The following is a 19,143-nucleotide window of genomic DNA, read 5'->3' on the forward strand; positions in this document are numbered from 1 at the left end:
TCGGCGGTCGCGGCCCACCTACGAAGACAGGGAATCCATGTCTACCCCTACTTAGACGACTGGCTGGTCAAGGCAAACTCACGCGAGAAGTGCGAGAGGCACGCAAAACGCGTAACAGACACCCTCACGAATCTGGGGTTCTCGATCCACTGGGGCAAATCATCGCTGGAACCGGAACAGATGAAGATTTTCCTGGGGGCGAAAATCAACTCCCTCAACAGTACAGTAGTGCCCAGCGACAGGAGGACAGATGAAACTACTAAGCGAGACGCGGCTCTACCAGAAGGGGCGAGCTCTGACAGTGAGGGCTGTGAGCAAGATGATGGGGATGATGGCGTCGTGTATCCAGCTGGTGCCGAATGTACGCCTGCACATGAGACCATTCCAGGAATGGCTACAACAGCAATGGTCACAAGCAAACGGAAGTTGGGAGGATCTAGTGGTTGTTACGCACGCAGTGCAGGAGGAGATAACTTGGTGGAACAGAAACATGACAGCAGGGAGAAGCCTGACACCACCAATCCCAACAGTGACCATTACCACGGACGCATCGCAAAAAGGATGGGGAGCGCACATGGACAATCTCAGAGTGAGGGGTCTGTGGGCTCCAGCAGATGCGGTTCGCCATATCAACTACCTCGAGTTGAAAACAATCCTGCTAGCCCTGAAGGCGTCCCAGAGGCACCTGTACAACCAGAGGGTGTTGGTTCAAACAGACAACACCACGGCAATGTTCTACATCAACAAACAAGGGGGGACACAGTCGTTCCCTCTCTCCTCTCTAGCTCAGGAGATTTGGAGATGGGCCATACCTCTCAGGATAGATCTACTGGCAATTCACCTACCGGGGAAGGACAATGTGGAGGCAGACTGGCTAAGCAGGCAGACCTCGGCATCGCACGAGTGGGAGCTCAATGGCCAGGAAACGGAAAAACTCTTCCGGAGATGGGGAACTCCCACAATAGACCTATTTGCAACACGTCACAATGCAAAATGCCAAAGCTTCGCGTCCAGACAACCAGATCAGCAATCCCAGGGAAATGCCCTATGGATAAGCTGGTCGAGGACATTTGCCTACGCCTTTCCACCGATACCCCTGTTGCACAGAGTGCTCGACAAGTGCAGAACCAGCAACATGACTCTGATCCTAGTGGCTCCGCAGTGGGCGAGGCAGACATGGTTCTCACTAATTCAAGAAATGGCACAAGGCAATCCATACAGGTTCGAGAGGAGGAAGGACCTGCTCTCAATGCAAAACGGAGAGGTCCTGCACCCAGAGCCAGAGACCCTCAACCTGGCGGCATGGCTCCTGAAGACCTAGAGTTCGCACACCTAAGATTGCCTCCGAGCACTATGTGAGTGCTACGGGAGGCAAGGAAACAAACTACACGAAAATGCTACAGCGCAAAATGGAAGAGATTCACTGTGTGGTGCAGGAAAAAGGGCATGCAAAACAGAATGACAAGAGACTCAACAGTACTGAGGTACCTCACACACCTTCTAAAGAGTAACCTCTGCTCGAGCTCCCTAAGGGTACACCTAGCGGCAATCGTGGCCTACACCAGAGGTGAAAAGGGTGGAAGTTTCTTCACCTCGCAGGTGGTGAAGAGATTCATGGAAGGAGCCAAAAGGATGGCCCCCCCGAAAAGGTTGCCGCCGCCGGCATGGAATCTGAACGTGGTGCTGACGGAGCTCATGAAGGCACCGTTTGAACCCATTCACAAGGCCACACTGCAGATGTTGACGATGAAAACGGCCTTTCTGGTGGCCATAACCTCACTACGCAGGGTGAGCGAGCTTCAAGCACTAACACTACAGGAACCCTACATTCAGATTCACAAGGACAGAATAGTCCTGAGAACAGACCCACACTTCATGCCCAAGGTGGTGTCGGCGTTCCACATGAATCAGAGTATTCAGATACCAAGTTTCTTCCAAAACCCGACTTCAAACGCAGAAAAGGCCCTGCACACCCTCGACGCAAGAAGAGCGGTGATGCACTACATTGAGAGAACCAAGGAACTCAGGAAGTCGAAGCAGCTGTTTGTGTCCTTTGCTACTAGCTTCATGGGTAGGCCAGTGACTAAGGGCACCATCGCTAGGTGGATTGCCCTCACTATTCAATTCTGCCACAAACAGGCTGGACAGGAGCTAGCGGAGGGGCCTCAGGCTCACTCCACAAGGAAGAAAGGGGCCACCGTGGCCTTCCTGGCGAACACGCCCATCCAGGACATATGCCTCGCGGCAACTTGGGCATCTGTGCACACGTTCACGAAACACTACTGCGTGGACATTCAGATGAACAAGGAAGCACAGGTTGGACAGAAGGGGCTTCAACACATTTTCAACGACCAACGCTCATCTACCACCCAGCCGCCACAAAATTAGGAAAACCGCTACAAAGTCTATGCACAGCATAGTGAATCCAGAAAGATTCACGCTGCAAAACGAATAGTTTCTTACCTGTCGGTGTAGTTTTGCAGCTTGAAGATCTTTCTGGATTCACTAGCGAACCCACCCACCTCCGCCAGGAAGATGAGGCTGGAGGAAGAGGGGGTGAAATGGAAAAGATCAGAAGGAATGAAAAATTACAGAAAATGGACAAGAAGAATTAATCAATCGCCTAGGGTTAAAAAAAAAAAGGGAAAAAAGAACCCGAAGATGGCGCCCCAAAGGTGGGACTTCCGCAGGAAGCACGACGACGTCATGGGAGGTGCACCAAATGGTGGTCGTCGACGCCCACCTGGGCTACAAAAAAAAAAAAAAAACAAAGAAAAGACTACGAATCCGGACCCAACCACAAGATCGCGGAATAATGCACAGCATAGTGAATCCAGAAAGATCTTCAAGCTGCAAAACTACACCGACAGGTAAGAAACTATTCGATCCGTGGCATGTATAGCTGTAGATACACATGCTGTGCATACTTCTGCCATCTAGTGTTGGACTGGGACATGTACAGCTTATTTTTGTTAGAAAAAACTTTTCAAGTGACAAGGTACAGTCACTCCACCTATCTCTGGTAATGCGCATGGGCATCAGCTCCATTGTTAGATTGTTTTTTTCTCCGCCGTCTGTTTAAAATGTTTCTCTGTTAGCTCTTGTTCGGCGCAGCATGATGTTGTCGCCGGGCCCTCGGATCCGTTTATCGCCAGTTGAATCGACATTCCTGTATATTCATTGGTCCCCACCGCCACATACTCCTTCGACTCCATCCCGCAGTCAACAACTTCTTAGATATGGGGCTCAGCCCCTTGAACCCCCATCACTTGAATGACCACATGATGGAAGGGACTCAGTTTTGTTTCTGTCCTACTTGCCATGCAGAATATCCGAGGCAGATCTGCACGACGTTTGCAATCACTGAGGTCCCCTGATCATCAAGAGGACTCTTGTGCGGTGTGCTTTGGTATTTTCAAACTAAGACCCTTTCGAATCGACTGGCGCAGTACATCGCTTCCGCTTCCATGCTGCATTTTCGGGACTAGGAAGAAACTACATACCTCTTCGGAGAACGGGAAGAAGATCTGCAGCTGCCAGGTGTTTTCAGGGTCTAGATTCAGATGCCGAAGCAGAGGGCCACCTCCTGCTCAGTGCCCGCCGCCGAAGTTTGCCACAGAGAGTACTACTCTCCCACATACCACTCACCCCAGGGAGGCCCCAGCTTTCTCTTGTGTCTGATCAGAGGTTTCCAGTCCGCTACCGACCGTGGTTGGCACCGACCTTCCTAGCCAGCCCAGAAGACTTCCTCTCAGCCTCTGTCGGAGCAGAGACACTCAAAGCTGAGACCCACCTATCCGAAGTAGCTGGAATTGAGACCTACCCAGTCGCAGCACATGACGCTGAGACTTACCGACACAAAGCACACCTCAATGTCCTTTACTCCCTCCAGATTTCCGTCCATGGCTGCATCCTCCGCAGCATTTGAGGATCTTGATCAGCCAATCATCCAATGACTCCAACAACACCCCGACTCCAAGAAACAACACATCCACATACAGCCTGGCAAGAGTCAGATCCTGGGTAAGCATCCAAGGACACAATTCATCTCAAGAGAAAATTGACTTTGAAAGGAGGCCCTCAACCCTCCTGTGTAGTCCAGATCAAAGAAGTCTCGGCGTCGCAAGAGAAGCACCTCTCCATTGCCTCCTGTCCTTTCCATCCTCCTTCTCCTCCTCCAACTCCCCTGCCCCTACCTCTCCTATGTAACCTGTGGACCCTCAACACTCCCCACTGGGTTCCTCACATTCGAGGGGAGGGGACAGCCCGGTATCACCCTATGACCTGCATATAATCCGCTGTTTCCTGACCCCTTGTATGATTATGGCGCAGAGGCCTCAGCTGACACTGGCCCCGATTTATACCTTCCAAAGACCTCACCCCTGGATGATACCAACTTTTACCACAAGGTCTTGCACAAGGCAGCCATCTTCCATAAGGCCGAAATGCATATCCGGCTTGAGGAAGACTACTTCCTCATGGAAACCCTCTCCTTCACACAGTGGTCTCTAATACTTCCCAATGCTCATGGCATTCCTATGCCCGCTGGTGACATCTCTTCAACATTTACATGACCCCTCTTGCAGATTTCATCAGATCCCTCGGACTCAACATAATCTCCTATGCAGTTGACGCTCAACTGATCCTCTCACTCACCGAGGAACCCTCCAATGCCAAAACCAACTTTTTCAATGCCATGACCAACATAGCAGAATGGATGAGAGACAACTGCCTGCAACTCAACTCTGACAAAACTGAAGTTCTGATCTTCAGGAAAAACCTCTCTGAATGGGACTACAGCGCGAGAGCTCTGACCCACACCGACTGACCCCACACGCAACCTCTGCATCATCCTCTGATCATGAAATGACAAGTTAACACAGTCGCCTCCTCCTGCTTCCACAAACTTCGCATGCTCTGCAGAATCTTCAGATTGATCCAAATCAACACCAGAAAGACCGTCACCCAAGCCCTCGCCACCAGCCGTCTCGACTATGGCATCACCCTCTGCGCCGTCTTCTGCACCCAGCTCCTCAGAAGACCCCAGACCATATAGACCATGCAGAACGATTCTGCAAGATACATCCTGGACCTCCCAAAACTAACCCACATCCCCCCTACCCCCCCACCTGAGAGACCTCCACTGGCTCCTGAGCCAGAAAGACGCCAGTTCAAGAACCTCCCACACACCTACAAAGCCCTCCACGACTTAGGACCTGCCTACCTCAACCATCGACTGAGCTTCCACCAACCCGTTAGACACCTGCGCTCCTCTTTCCTCGTACACACACGCATCCCGCATCCTTCGCAGTTGCTCCCTCTCCTACATTGCTGCAAAGGCCTAGAAATCCTCTCCTCACTAATTTCCAATGGGCTTTAGATGCCGCTGACAGAGCAGCTGGGGGCCTAAACACTAGTGTCCTTCTCCACTGCCATGCATGGCTGCCCGTTTCCGGCTTTAAGCCAGAGGTACAACAGCAGCTACTTAATGTGCACTTTGATGGAGAGCATCTCTTTGGCCCACATGTCGATGAGATGCTAGAGAAAATTAAGGCTACCAATATGACTAAAACCATGGGCGGCCTACAGACACCATTTGCCTGCGGCTCCTTTTGCTGCCCCATTATCATGGCCCGTCCAAAACTCCCACCCCTGAGACTTCCACTGCCCTCTCCATACAACAGCAGCTGACACCCTCAGGGGGCTACTACAAGGAAGGCTGTAAAGGGCATAATGTTTGGGATGGGGAAAGGGCACAGCCCACAAGGGTGCCACCCCTCAAACAGTGACACTTGTCCTTCCACCTGACCACATAACACTTGTCGGGGGAGGGTTGCAAGGGTTCCTGTCCCACAGGCCAGACATTTCCTTCTACCAGTGGGTTCTAGACATCATACCGGAGGGGTATTGCTTAGAACTCCCGCAAATCCGCTCAAGCATTACCCCCGCAACCAAGACTCTCCCTATAGCACCAGCATCTGCTCCCAAGAGGAGATGGACGCACTACTCGCCAAGGGGGCCATAGAACCATTTCTCAAACACCATGCTAGTGTAAGTTTCACTGCAAACCATGGTAAGGGGGTGTACTCCCTATACTTTCTAAGTTCCTAAAAGGATGGCTTTCTCAGGTCACTCCTTGACCTCCGGGCCCCTCAGCAGATGCATCTGGTCAGAGCACTTTCGCATGGTGACACTCCAGGATGTTAACCTTCTACAGCAAGGCGACTTCATGACCGCCTGCGATCTGAAGGATGCCTACTTTCACATTCCGGTCCACACTGTACTTCGAAGATAGCTGTGGTTCGTGGTCAGCATTATCACTTGAAATTGCTGCCCTTTGGGGTCACAACAGTGTTTACCAAGTGTCTGGCAGTGGGAGCCTCTCACCTCAAAAGAAGCATTCATGTCCTGCCTTATCTAGACGATTGGCTGATGAAGAGCACTACGCAGCAGCAATGCCTAGAGCACATGCATACCACCAGACATCACCTTCACAGCCTAGGTTTCATGATCACTGCAAAGAAATCCCACCTCCAGGCCATCGAAGTGCAACCCTACCTCGGGGCCATTCTTGACTCCCAAGTAGGAAAAGCTAATCCCAGTCCAGCAACGGTGCAGTCTTTTCAAAAGCTGTTGCAACTTTTTCTGCCAGATCTTCAAGTAACATCCAGGACTGGTATGCACATACTTGGCATGATGGCTTCCTGCATCACCATAGTTCTGCACGCCAAGTTACACTTGCCTCGGTTACAGCAGGGCCTACCAGCGCACAGTGGTGGCTCCTCTGTAATGACAGGGGAGCGTCACCCCACTGTTAAAAGCCAGCAGATGAAAAATAAAATGATAATAAAACCATTTATTATTTCTATTTTTCCCTGGCTAAGCAGAGTTCGCTGAGTGTCGCGAGTCTAGGTCGGGCGTGGCCATCCTCTAGGGACCGCAGCAGGGAGGAGTGGTGGGCACAGTAAATGTGCATGTCGGTTTGCCTGGCTGTCTTAGGATGGCCAAACTGACATGCAGACTTACATTTCACCTTTCCAGCTGTGTTGTACAGCAGGGTGGAGAAGAGGCCTAGGCTCCCTGTGCCTGAGCGAGTATTAAACCAATCTGCTTAGGCCAGTCCCATTGCTGTGCTCATGCTGGGTAATCGCATAAGAGCAGTGTCTGGATTGGGTGGGGAGTCTGAGAGTTGGACTAAGCTTGTGGAAGAAGCTGGACCCCGGCAGTGACAGTTAAAAAAAAAAAAATATATATATATATATATATATATATATATTTCCACAACTCGCTTTGATTTGTGTGTCGCCTGCTGCCAACAAACGAGAGCGGACCCAGAGGTGAGTGCAGTTATTGTGATTTATTCACTGCAAACCGATCTCGCCAATATATATTCCCCATTCACAATCGCCCCCTGCTGCCCTACCACTTTCAATTGGAAGCAGCCGCCATAGGCAGCGCGTTGTGATCTCAGGCAGAAGGTCATTGGAAGGATCTAGTGTTGATTTGGGGCCATACTCCTTGTTCTCTGCAGTGGTGGAATGCAAGCAACCTGTTGTAAACACTGCCTTTTCTCACCACATTTCTGTAGGAGACCATCACCACGGATGCCTCGCTCACCGGCTTGGTAGCGTATCTACAACACCACCCCATCCAAAAGGTGTGGACACCTGCCCAGCAAGGTCTCCACATCAACCACCTACATCTGTTAGCTATACAATTCCTTCCCCTCATCCAGCAGAAGACTGTCTTGCTCCGGACAGACATCATGACTGTTTTACCTATAAAATGAGGGGGGGCACTCATTCACTCAAGTTGTCTGCTTTAGCCCAGAGCTTTTGGCACTGGGCGGTACATCACAGGGTATATCTGCTCATTCAGTACATTTGTGGAAAGGATAATTTGGCAGACCTACTCGGCAGGACACATCAACAAATCCACGAATGGGAACTCCACCCTAACACTGTACTTCCATTGTTGGGGGTTCTCTCAGAAAGACATGTTTACCACCGCCAAAGATGGCCAAGCTTTACCTCCAGGCTCCCACACTTACAGTCCATGGGTCCTCCCTTTCGTGGTTCTGAAACTTAAGCAGCCATCCCTCACTCTCATCCTAGTAGCTCCAACCTCGACATGCCAGTCTGATTTGCTGGAACTCTCCCTAGTCCCTCGAGAAGCTCCCCAACTAGCCGGACCTTGTCTCTCAAAACCAAGGCACTATCAGGCATGCAAACCCTCAGCAGCTCAATTTTGCGATTTGACTCCTCGGGTCCTAGAATTTAGTTACCTTAACCTCTATGTAGAGTGCATAACTATTCTGAAGGGAGCACGCTGGCCCAGAACTAAAGCCTGCTATGCAGCCAAGTGGAAACTGTTTGTACACTACTGTCTCCCTAGGCATATTGACCCACTCACAGGCTGCCCCGGACGTTGTCTGTTACCGTCTTCACTTACAGAATTTGGCCCTTGCATATTCTTCTATCAGACTCAATTTAGCTGCAATAGCTGCTTACCCGTAAAATAGACATGGTTCACATTTCAGAATCTTAATCATTAACGCTTTCTTGGAGGGCCTCAAACAGGTTATCCCACCGTGGAACCTCAACATAGTCGTCACTAGACTCATGGGTCCTCCGCTTGAACTGCTTCACTCTTGCCCACTGCAGTTCCTTTCCTGGAAGGTAGCTTTCCTTGTAGCCATAAGTTCCCTCAGGTGTTTCAGTGTAGTAAACGCTCATACTTTGGAAGAATCTTTCTTCCGGGTGCATCAGGTTAGGGTAGTCCTAAGCACTAACACCAAATTACTACCCAAGGTAGTCTCTAGCTTTCATCTCAATCAAACAATAGAGCTCCCAGGATTCTTCCCACAGCCAGAGACCATAGCGGAGCGTGCTTTGCATACGTTTTGCAAAGTAGTGGATGCATCCTTCCCATTAGTTTCTAAATCGTTTGCCATTGGTTTTACCTCTTCATTTAATGAGGTGTTTTTGAAAATGTTATGTGGCATGTTAAGGGCCACTCCAGAGAAGAAGGCTTTGGGAATTCGGATAACATTGTTCATATGGTATTTATGATTTCATATGAATGAGAAATACAATTGATTATTCAGTATTCATCTGTAATTGTCCTCATTGTACTCAGTTCGCAGTTAAAAACCCATCTCAACAGCTCCATTTAAAAAAAAGTTTCTAAAGGACTGTTTAGGCAATACATAGTTTGCAAACCCTCTTGCGTCCTGCCGCAGACCTCTTTGTAAGTAACTCTATTCTGAGATTCCTCCTCAAATAAATAAGCCAATTATGGAAATATCACACTGACTTAAGCCCTCCTACTACCGGTCAGGTATTATGCCGTAAACCCGAATTTCCCAAAAGCCTGTCTAAGGAGCAGATTTGAGATATTGGACCACTGTGAAACAGGGAAACAAAATGCAAAAAAGTGAGTCGAGTCACTGGTGCTACATCAAGCCACAGAACCAGTGCAAATCATAACATAAATCTAGCAACCGATGAAGTACGCTGAAATGCTTTTGGGTATGTTTGGCGTTGCAGAGACTCACCACAGTCGGGTCCAGAAAGAAGTTCTGCATTGACAAAAAGGGAAGGAAAAAACAAGAACAGCAGCCAAATGGTTCTTAAGACAGGGGCCCCGGAAAAACACAAGAAAATATTGAAAGTGAAACATATGGGAGCTGGGTGGAACCTTGGACTGCACAAGCCAAAGGAATCCTCATCAACTTGTAAAGTTGACCGACAAAGTCTGTACCATGTGAGCTCACTTATGTACAATCCTTGTTTTTGTTGATCTGGAAGTGAAATAACTACCTTATGTAGAGAAGAGATAACCTAGGTACCATTTGATGTGGGAATCCTCATAAAAATAAAAAAAGTAAACCAAAGCATCATCCTATTAAAGGGAGACAAGTCCAGAAGTCCTTCCATATACTGCCTACCCACCTCTGTGGTCATTGGTATTCAGCCCCCATGGCTCCCAGTAGAAGCACCTCTGGCCCTAACCACGAGCCAACTTGAGTATTAACATCCCTAAAATAACCTGAATTCCACTCTTTCGATCTGATTTGTCTGTCTTTATTGATATTTGCTTATCCAGTCCATATCAAACAAGTGTCTAATATGAGAGACCACCACCATTGAATGCTTTGTGTGAACTCAGCAGAAGTAGTTTTCCAGTTTTAAGAAAAGCTTACAATTTTTCTGTTTGTAATTTTACTGCATCTTTAGCTTTCTGTCATTCCAGCAACGGCAAGAAAGCATTCTTTGTTTGATATGCAATATTTGTTTGATGTACAAAAATAGCAGTTTCTGGGTATAATGACCATTGACTTCTGAATAAGTATGTATTGAGCAAGAAATATCCCAAAAAAGGAGCTATTTAAGAAAACAGCTATTCAAACTCGAATGATTACAAAACTACCCAAGGGGATTGTGGTTACCGGAAGGTTTATGAAATTAAATGATTAGATACATGGTCAGAAGAGTAATTTGAAACCATTGTGATTAAAAATGTATAGAAAGACTAAAGAAAAGAGCATGACTGAAATAGGAAGAGAAGTTGCATTCAGGTGCCATTAGGACACGATGGATGAGTGAGTAATTGATAGATTAGAAGAAGTACCTGATGGACAGTCGAAAATGGGGTAAATTATAGGTCGTTGGCTCCTTGAGTTAACTGCCTGACAAGAGCAAAGATCTGATGTAACCCAGAGTCATTGTTGGAAAACCCTGATAAAACAGTTTGAGTATGAGTCAGTATTCATTGCTTATGAAACTGAGTGACTACCTTCAGAGACACATTTGCACACTCAGTAATATATATAGGGGGCATGTTGAAATACATATTTCATCATAACTCGTATGTAAGAACCAATGAGGATCTAGTACAGGGTCAAGGGGAAAACTCAGATTTATGAATTTAAGATGGAGAAATCATGGGTGTCTGGATTCAGTGCATGGGAAATCACATGGCATGAAAACGAAATGATAGAAGAGAACCAAGGAAAGGCAAAAGAGGTACATAAAGGGCTAGAAAAACCTAAACTGTTCTTGTTAACTGTTCGCCATTCTGGATTCAGAGAAGAAATTGAAACTGGAATGAACACAAACATAAGGTGCAAGGGAAAAGTTACACTGGGGCAGTACATAATACTCATACCAACCAAGTCTGTTCTGAATTACTGCTGCAATATGGAAACATGAATATCTAGACTCATAAGTATTAAGTGAGCAGCTCCGAATGAGCTAATAGTTTTAATTAGCGAGATTGGTGCAAGGAATCATATAGACTCTGAGAGGTACTCTTTCCATAGTCTGAGAGAAGGAGAGGCTTAAAAAACCATCTATGCGTTTTGAAAACTGAAACCGCTGTAAACTGGAGCCTCTTTTGCATTTTAAAGGTAGGTTTCTAGATAATTGTTTGAGTACATCATAACCCTTGAGCCAAAGAGTTTAGAATAGGACTCTGTGTGGCGTACTGGCATGATCACAGAACGCAATCGCCCCTTCTCCTAAAATCAGTCTTCACATGCATCACAGGAAGTGAACGGAAGAAATGGGGGGAAAAAAGGCGTAGGGATGCATTTTTTTCTATTTCTTTACTTTTGAAGCAATCATGGCACCGGCGCTTTAGCTTAAGATGTTTAACGCTAAAAGCGGGGTGTGCCGCCATTGTAAGTAACTTAAAGAAACAAAAAAAAAAGGCATGCGGTCGAGTTCTGCTAGCCACAAATCACAAAAGAAAGCAGCGGCCACCATTATTCCAGCTGAGGCATGGCTTGCTGGTTAAATAAAAAAATATAAACGTTGGAGAAAGCGATTTAAGAAAATAGTGCTCAGAGATTGTAATTAAAACATCCAGACTAACAGCACATCTAACGGGTGTCCTCATGGGAGGTTGCAACAAGAGAAAAGGTGGTACTTAGGTGAGACTACTAAGTCTATTGACCAATAAAAAAGCCACCATCTCTTAGGACATTGAAAGGAGCCAATTAAAAATGTGCGGAAAGTAGGCGGAGCTTCATGTCCATATCCTGAATACAGCATGTCTCGAAGAGACCGCGCAAGCGCTGCCTAGGCGATACCTAAAAAGGCTATTGGCCAATGCCAAACCTTTTCGCTTTTCCAATGCTTTTTAAAATAAATCATATTATGTTTTTAAGTGTGTCTTTCTCAAAAAAACTTATTTCTGGGGTTTTAGCAGTAATAATGCTCATAGAGTGAAATTAATGTTAAAGATAAAAATGATAATGTGCTTTTTCTAGTTGGCTTTAACTGCAGGTTTCTTTTAGTAAAGATAAAAGGTGAGGCAGTTTGAAAATTCATTGATATTAAACCCTCTACTTTGTTGAATTAAACTGCCATTAACTTTGATAACCATATTATTTGATTAGTTCATAGTAGTTGAAGTTTGGCAGGTTTGTTAGCTTGCACAAAAAATATAAACTAGTAAATTAACCTTCAAATTGTTAGAGTACTGTTTTCCATTTATATCTAGTAGTCCCATTGTGGTGTGGTTTTTGCCTCCATCAACGGTCTTCACAGGAGGGATTTACTCATTACATCATTCATTAAGTGACACGATACATTACCATATATGACTTTCTATGATGTACAAGTGCCTTATTGATTAGGGTATTGTGCTTCACTACCCTCACTTACTGCTTTTCTGATGTTAGCCGAAATGGTGTAACAATGTTGTGCACACCTTGTCACAAAGATATGATGTGACTTATGCAATGTTTTCTTATAGAAAGTTTGCTTCAGTAAATAAGTCATGCAAGAACTTCTTAGGAGGAGTGTTTTCACTACTGTTTTGCTCAGCAAAAGTTCCCTAAGCACCTAAGCTTAGTAACAGGTTACCAAGAGCTGTAATCAACCAAGGGTTACTATCCACCCACACTCGGTGACATGTTGCCATTTCATACTTGTCTGGCAACCACCTGTATGGCCTCAAAAATATATAACCCTATTTCTCCAGTGAAGAAGGAGAAGACAGCTACACGTCGGCAGGTATTCCGATCCCAAGTGCCATTTCCTGTTGATAAGAATGTGGTCAGATCCAGGGCCAGCTTTAGCGCTGGTGGTGCCCAGTGCAATAATATTTGTTGGCTCCCCCAATGACCTCCTTGTCCATGGATTCCCTCACTGCCACCCTTTAACAGTGCCCATCAAGTCTCTCTCTCTCTCTCCCTCTCTCTCTCGCTCTCTCTCCCCCTCCCTTCCTCTCGTACATCACATTACAGAAACAATGAGCCATAAGAGTGTATGTCAGTGTATAGGAAATGTTACATCAGGCAAAGGACTGACTACAAGGTATAGGAGTCACACGCCATCCATGCTGGTAGACCGTATAGTTTGAGTGCTTGGTCTGGAGAAGCACAAACTCCGAATATAAAACGTTGGTTGACTTTACTAATAAGAATGGACTTCTACCAAGTGAACCCTTTTTGCAACATTATGATAAAAAAAAGGGGGGATCATAACGCTCTATTCTATAGCTTGTAGTTTGCATGTAGCTCTGATGATAGTTAATAGCTCACTGTTCTATATTAGGATTTCAACTTGTAAACTACAAGTAACAAAAGGGTCTCTCTGACAGAAGCAGTAACGCACTGACCTAGTTACATTAGATGCACTTTGTGATCTGCATGGCACACGGCTACTTTGAGTCAAAACTTCCACTAGAAAAAAGTCTGATCTCTCTGCAGCAGGTCCATTAATCTCCAGAGTTATCTTGACATTTTATAGTTGCCTGAAAATTCCAGGAGGCAAGGAGTGCGACAGCAGGTGCTTTTAAAACCAAATTGTACTTGAAAACAAGGTCCGCACCCGTTGCGGTGGCACCGATCGCACCGCCTTAGAGCCGGCCTTGGCCAGATCACATGGGCTGCTCTGAGGTATGCAGAGAAGGTTCTAGTTAGCTCATCAGATCTGACAACATACGAACTATGTTTGTAATTTATATACTGTTCTCTGATTTTCTTATCTTTACGACTTAATTATTTTCAGACCTATATTAATCAATATTGTTAAATGTGTCTGAAACGGAGTGAAATCATCATAATCCATGCATGTTACCTAGCAAGTATGCTATCTTCCAAATGAGACTTTCTGAAATGTGTGACCAACATGGAAGGGCTTGAGATATCCTTCCGATTTACCCTCAGTGGAATCGGTGTATCGGGGTTAGAGATATCCAGTCGTGGGCACCCCACAAAAAGAGGGTTACCTGCACCATGGCTTTATAGCTCTTTAAACCTGGTTTAGCATAAATATCAAACACTCCTTCAGTTAAAGTAAATAGTCTTTATGTAAATGTAACATGAATTTGTTAATTTTCTTTTATGGTTGTGTTTTTAGGAGTCCAGACCCCCAGAGTCGTTCACTGTGTACCATTACAACGGACTGAAGCAGTCTAATTATAATGAAAAGGTAGGCTATTTAATTCAAGATATAGCACATTAGTAATACATTATAAAATAATGTTAATGATTGAAGCATTCTCTTCGTTACAACACTGACTCAACTAGCGTTTTTTGGAAATTAAAATGTTACCACAAATAGCTACCTACATGCTTTGTAACTAATCTCAAGGAATCCTTGCTCGATATTGGTTGCAGACCTGCCACTAGGCAATAATACTAGTATCCCACAAGCCAGTCAACAAACCTGTTCAGTGAGATGCTTGAAAAAGAAAAATAATGACTTTTAAACTAGTCTTTAACTTGAGCATACTGTGTTATAGAGACTTATACCTGTGGAAGCCAAAGCAAATTGTATATGAATAGGAACCCCCACCACTGTGGAGAAAATCAAAATACTCATTTAATAAAATAAGTGTTTAGTGAAAAATGAACACAATGTACCTACAATTAATGCAATTACTAGCATATTTAGACCATACTATATCCAGTATTATTTTGAAGCTGTATATTAATCACCATGAAATTGTCCAGTAAGCATCAGTGTATATGCTGATACATTTCTTTGCAGTTGGTAGTGCTATGTAAATCTGATATCGGCGCTACTTCTTCCAAAAATGCATGTTATTGGGTTCCCTGTGGCTTGCCACGTTTTTGGCAGAATTGGAACCAAACTTGATTAGGAAGTACCGAGGCAACTCACCTTGACCAGGGTATATTTCAGATCATCTTAGGAATAATGATCATAAAGAAATGCGTGCCAGGGGACTGCTTACTGTCTTTATATCATGATGGTCGAAAAACTAGTTGAGTGAAAATAATTAAATGTGACTTTGGAAGCCCTATATGTGAATTGGAAGCCCTATATGAACCGTAGTGATGTGACCTCAGATTCTTACTTTAAAGCCGGATTTATTGGTTTATTTGGGCCAACATAAAGAGCTACACATTACTCGGGTGCTATCAGTAGGAACAGTGGGATAGAAAGCAGCTGGCAGGACAGACTGGTATGTAAACCTGCATTGTTTTTATAGTCTGGGCATTTATTTAGACACGTTTACTCGACCACGAGGTAGTGAGGTGTCTGTACCCCGTTTAAAATATAGCTTATTCACCATCTAAAAAAAATAATATAAATATATATATATATTTTTTTGCGAACATGTGAACTTTGCTCATTTTTCTCACTTGTACACAGTATGCACATATCTAGGGTTCTGTTTACAACAGAATTTGATTATGGCTGCCCTCGGATTGCTTTCCTCAGTCTCCTCTTTACAATGTTCACACACTTTTTAAAAACGTTTACACCAAATAAAAATTATGATGAAGGCCATTGGTAGATCAGTGCTACCTCTCCTTCCCCAGTTTGATATTTCAACACATACTTGCAGGTGCTTCTCTTTAATATTAGTCAAAGTTACTTTGTAAACGATAAAAGATGATTTCTTTACTTTTACAGGTCATGTATGTTGAAGGTACAGCAGTCATTGGCTTTGAAGATCCCATGCTGCAGACTGATGACACGCCAGTCAAACAATGCTTGCGAACCAAATGGCAATTTATCGAGCTACTGTGGACTACAGATCGGCCACCTTCGTTAAATTAATTCAGCAACTGTCTTTAAAAGTATGCATCTGTTTGCAGATAGTGGTTGAATGAGGTGTAACAAATTCATGATTCACTGGAAAGTAGCACCTTATTTGCTTGAATAAATTACTGGAAATGTCAAGTTGTAAATAATAATATGCATCGTCTCTTTTTACTTATCGCTATTTATTTGAATTTTTCCATGTGCATTTAATTGAAATTTAACAACCTGAATCAATTACATTGCCTTTTGGAGGTCGTATGTAAATCTAAAATGATTCAAATGCTATGAAGATGTGCAAATTAGTAAAATTCGCCAGTTTTGCAAAACGAAACCGTAAAAATATAATCTTAATAAAACATAATTGTCAAAATGTTTGGCCTGAGCCTAACAAATTAAGTGCTCAAACAGTAAAATTACTTGGTGCTTAGGATATTTAAACAAGTACATGTGGGCACCTGTTAACAGTGATTACAATGTAGATTTTTGTAGAGGCAATTAATGCAAAGTAATCATTTTCTTACCAAACAAGTTACCCCTCCCCCACCACCACCTGAACAGTGTGTATTGGAACCTGCTTCTTTAAAACTGAGCAATGCTGTTACATGGAGTCCCGCCTCTGAGCCCATTGATCATTCATATCTGTTTTCTCCCTCTATCTTCTTTTTAGGTCTCGGCCTGACGTGAGCAGCGCATGTACTGTCTCGTCCTACGAGAGCTTCTTGAAATCGATGCGATTCCAGAAGCTCGCTTTCTGCTCGCCCGTGTTTTGCGTTGGTGTGCGTCATTTTGCGTCACCAATTATGCAAAACCGGGTGTTCTCATTGTCCAGGAGGGTTTTTAGTCCCTCCTGGTTACCACCCTGTCTCCTTTTGGCCCCGCCCACCGGGGATTGCATCTTTTACTGGCGGCCGGAGACCGGGTCTCCTTATTAGCCGCTACGCACTATTTTCTTATCATTGGCTTTGGCAAAGACTGCCGCATGTTTATTTTTGCATCAATTATAAACAAGCAGCTGCCTTTGCCAAAGCAGACCGCTTGTTTAGAGAAGTGCTTGAAGTCCACACGAACTGTAACTTGCCTGAGTATGGTATGGTAGTCGTGTCCTTTCAGTATAGGATGGTTGTGAAGTAAAAAACTGTTACTCCCAAATAAAGTGCTCTGCCATTTAAAAAAAATAAAAAAAAATCAAACTAAAATGCGTGCGGTAACGCGTACTCTTTTTCTTGGGCACTGTGCTATGTGCACATTATGAGTGACAAACTTGGTCGTCCGGAAGACAGCTTGCTTGCATTCCCATAGCCACATACTGTAGACCCCGGATGGCCTCCAGCCAATCCCTCCCTCCTGCTGACTCTCGCGACCTCTTTCGTGCAGGTCCCGAACCGGATTCCGGCAGTCAGTTCTCCGAAGGCGTCCTCCGGTTTATTAAACTCTGTCCATGCCCATGCAGTCTGGATTACTCGTCACCCTGTTCTTTTATCTATTTAAGATGTGATTTTGACAGCTTGTGAGGTACTGAGGTATCACTTGCGTCTTCTATTGCAGGAAAACGTTTTGCGTGTAATGCTGTATTTTAGACTGTTAACAGCATGGCTTTGAGATGAACAGTTGTCTTTGCCATGGAGTGTGGACTTAACTGGCTGGGACATATATATATTTGTTTGTAAATGGGGTAGGTATGTGTGGTCTTTTTCTCTCAGCTCCAGAGCACGGACAGTCAAATACTTTTTTTACGGCATCCACAAAAGCAATTTGTGCCACTTGAATGGATGCATCGGCCATATTTGTTGGGTCCTTAAATGTATCATGTGCACATAGGCATATGTGAGTGTACAACAGAGGTCTTCAAACTTTTGGATGCCGAGACCCCCCCCTGTCCACATTTTGAGGCGTAAGGACCCCCTCCTGACAAACATTTCTAAACCTGTAGGCAGGGCTACTGGAATTATGAGGCAGGTGAGGACCAAACTACGCGACGGCTTGACTAAATTGTGTGGGAAGAAAATGTAAATGAGGTTATGTGATGCCGCGTATTTTGGGATAGCATTGCTTCATTATTTTGACACTTTTTACACACAGTAAAACTGAGGAAAGATTTCACCCAATCAGTACCCGTTTATAACCAAAATACAGCAATTATCATCAGAAAGATTTCTAGTCAACCTTTGTGAAGGGCCTTCCACTCTGCAGGAATACATGCTGCCACATTAGAAGCTCACCTGGCCGGGAGAAGCAGGGGTCCCTTAAAACCCTGGCGGTTTTGTGCAGAGTTAAGCAGTTTACCCATGCAACTTTCCTCTCAACCCGTCCCTTTCATCCCTCTCTCCTCTCCTAACCTCGGATCCCTCTCTCACTTTGCAGGCCATTTTCTTTCACCCCTTTTTACAACTTCTGAACTCTCCCCATTCAACATCTCACTTCACCTTTAATCACCTCTTGCCATTCTGTCTTTTCACTGCCCTCATCTCTAACAGTCTCTCGCATTTATCTCATGGCCTCTCTGACCCTGTCACCTCCTGTGCCCCTCAACACTTCTCATTCACCTCGTCTCTCCATTCAAATTTTTGTCTATTTGCATCTTACACCTCTCCAGTCCTCCCATTCATCTTTCACATCTCCCCTTTGATCTAACAGAAGCCCTCCCCTTTGGCTCACACTCACTTCTTGCGTTTCCACACTTCTCTCCGGCAATTCACATTTCTCCTCATCCCTGACCTCTTCAATCAAATTCTCTCACTCCCTTGCTGTCCTCTCTCATCCTCTCATCACCAAGCATACGGGTCGGACCCGTGTGCTCCTCTCGGCATGTGCCACTCTGATTATTGTTCCCTAATTCAAGAAGGCATGAGTTGTCTTTCTCGCTGTTTTGATGCAGGCCGCACAGTTATGGAACGTGCACCCTCCTTTGCTTCGCTCCACCAAGAATCTATTATCATTTAGGACGATATAAAAACCTTTCTCTGTGCTCTGTAGGTTACCCCATTTGGCTGGTTCTCCTTCTGTGTGTTTCTCACTTGCCTTCAGGTAGCAGATGGTTATTAGCACCAGGACAACTTTTGGTAACTGTAGCGCACTACAAATGTAAATAATAGGCAGAAGCAGGGGAGTCACTAGA

At 45.1% G+C, this 19,143-nt stretch overlaps 1 protein-coding gene across 3 annotated transcripts in view; it reads left to right on the plus strand.

Moving 5' to 3' along the window:
• Positions 1-16,177, plus strand: part of MINDY3 (MINDY lysine 48 deubiquitinase 3) — a 256,241-nt gene extending 240,064 nt beyond the window's left edge. For all 3 annotated transcript variants that reach the window (XM_085631243.1, XM_085631242.1, XM_085631241.1), the window contains exons 15-16: positions 14,373-14,444; positions 15,897-16,177. In XM_085631243.1, coding sequence (XP_085487369.1) covers positions 14,373-14,444; positions 15,897-16,043 — 219 coding nt within the window. In that variant the 3' untranslated portion in view covers positions 16,044-16,177. The remainder of the gene's footprint in view (positions 1-14,372; positions 14,445-15,896) is intronic.
• Positions 16,178-19,143: the final 2,966 nt, after the last annotated feature.

This window comes from Triturus cristatus, chromosome 10 (genome assembly GCF_964204655.1).
Source record: "Triturus cristatus chromosome 10, aTriCri1.1, whole genome shotgun sequence".
Taxonomy (NCBI): Eukaryota; Metazoa; Chordata; class Amphibia; order Caudata; family Salamandridae; genus Triturus; species Triturus cristatus.